At 28.9% G+C, this 2,021-nt stretch overlaps 1 protein-coding gene across 1 annotated transcript; it reads left to right on the forward strand.

Moving 5' to 3' along the window:
- Nucleotides 1–204: 204 nt before the first annotated feature.
- Nucleotides 205–1,806, forward strand: LOTGIDRAFT_148071 (hypothetical protein; the record flags this gene model as incomplete). The annotated part of the gene is made up of 3 exons (XM_009063434.1): nt 205–279; nt 1,203–1,385; nt 1,714–1,806. The coding sequence occupies 3 exons, from the start codon at nt 205–207 to the stop codon at nt 1,804–1,806; spliced, it is 351 nt and encodes a 116-aa protein (XP_009061682.1).
- Between the last annotated feature and the right edge of the window lie 215 nt (nt 1,807–2,021).

A 2,021-nucleotide genomic window follows, 5' to 3' on the forward strand; every position in this document is an offset into this window, starting at 1 on the left:
CCAAGATAGATTTCAGAACGAAATAATGATCATACTTTGTTGATCTCTTGTATGGCATCAAATTCTGCCATTGACTCTATTAACTTAACTTAATTGATATAAGATATATGGATCAATTGAATTTTAAAGGTTTATTTTAAAGATGTATTTGTATGTTTGTAGGGCCTGGGTCTATTTGCTGCTAAAGACCTAGAGAAACATACGATGGTGATAGAATATATTGGTGATTTGATACGAAATGAGGTGGCAAATAGAAGAGAAAAAACATACGAAGAACAGGTAATATTATTGGAAAGAATTACTTTCTGTTTGGATAAATTCTCAGCCCTAATTATCCTGTGTATTCCTGTAGGTGTGTATTGTCTTATTTTATTGATTTGTGGTCAATAGTTGTCAACCTTCACAATCTCCTATCTCTAATATTACATAGAATTCTATAACTGTAATCTTGGATTGACTGAACAGTGCCAGAATCTCCACGATATATGTATGACTATAGATATAGTACTATCTCTATGCTATACAATGATATATTGAACTATAAATGAAACTATTGTTATATATTGTAGAATCGTGGTATATATATGTATGACTATAGATATAGTACTATCTCTATGCTATATTGAACTGTAAATAAAACTATTGTTATATATTGTAGAATCGTGGTATATATATGTATGACTATAGATATAGTACTATCTCTATGCTATACAATGATATATTGAACTATAAACGAAACTATTGTTATATATTGTAGAATCGTGGTATATATATGTATGACTATAGATATAGTACTATCTCTATGCTATATTGAACTGTAAATAAAACTATTGTTATATATTGTAGAATCGTGGTATATATATGTATGACTATAGATATAGTACTATCTCTATGATATATTGAACTGTAAATAAAACTATTGTTATATATTGTAGAATCGTGGTATATATATGTATGACTATAGATATAGTACTATCTCTATGATATATTGAACTGTAAATAAAACTATTGTTATATATTGTAGAATCGTGGTATATATATGTATGACTATAGATATAGTACTATCTCTATGCTATATTGAACTATAAATAAAACTATTGTTATATATTGTAGAATCGTGGTATATATATGTATGACTATAGATATAGTACTATCTCTATGCTATATTGAACTGTAAATAAAACTATTGTTATATATTGTAGAATCGTGGTATATATATGTTCCGTATTGATGATGATAATGTAATTGATGCTACTATGTCTGGAGGTCCAGCACGATACATCAACCACTCCTGTGCTCCAAACTGTGTAGCTGAGGTGGTACCATTTGAGAAAGATAGTAAAATTATTATTATTACCAATAGAAGACTGAGTAAAGGAGAGGAAGTAAGTATATTAGATGATATTTGATTACCTTATAGGCTCCTGGATTAGTGTGTTCGATACTTAGATTATATTCCTTGATAAGGACATTTCAACAGCATAAGATCTGGCATTGTTCTTACTTGTTTTTGTATACATCCAGACTAACAGTTCAGTACACAATAGTGTAAGTAGTAATGATTTTTAAAAATCTGACCTGTTTAGCTTCAATTTCTTTTTATTTTAGCATATAATATACTTTTTGTATTATCTTGGCTTATGTTGGCCTTTTTATGTTTACAGTTTATTTTATTATTTCATTGAATATATGATGATTATTTCTGTTTTTCAGTTAACCTATGATTATAAATTTGACTTTGAAGATGAATCCCACAAAATACCATGTAGTTGTGGAGCAGGTTGCTGTAGAAAATGGATGAACTGAAATATGCACAGAGTAGAGTTGAAATATGTTAACAGCTGGTCTGTTTCTTGTGAGTCAAAGAGTTAGGAAGGGCCTGAAAATGAAATATGTGAAAAATGGAAATATTGCGCACAAGTTTTCTGATTTTGTGTTAGATATATTTTTCACAACCTGAACATAGACCTCCAACCCCAAATATAGTGTAGATCCTATTAATGACATCCACATGAAATCAT

The sequence above is a fragment of the Lottia gigantea genome (genome assembly GCF_000327385.1).
Source record: "Lottia gigantea unplaced genomic scaffold LOTGIsca_5777, whole genome shotgun sequence".
In the NCBI taxonomy this organism is placed as follows: domain Eukaryota; kingdom Metazoa; phylum Mollusca; class Gastropoda; family Lottiidae; genus Lottia; species Lottia gigantea.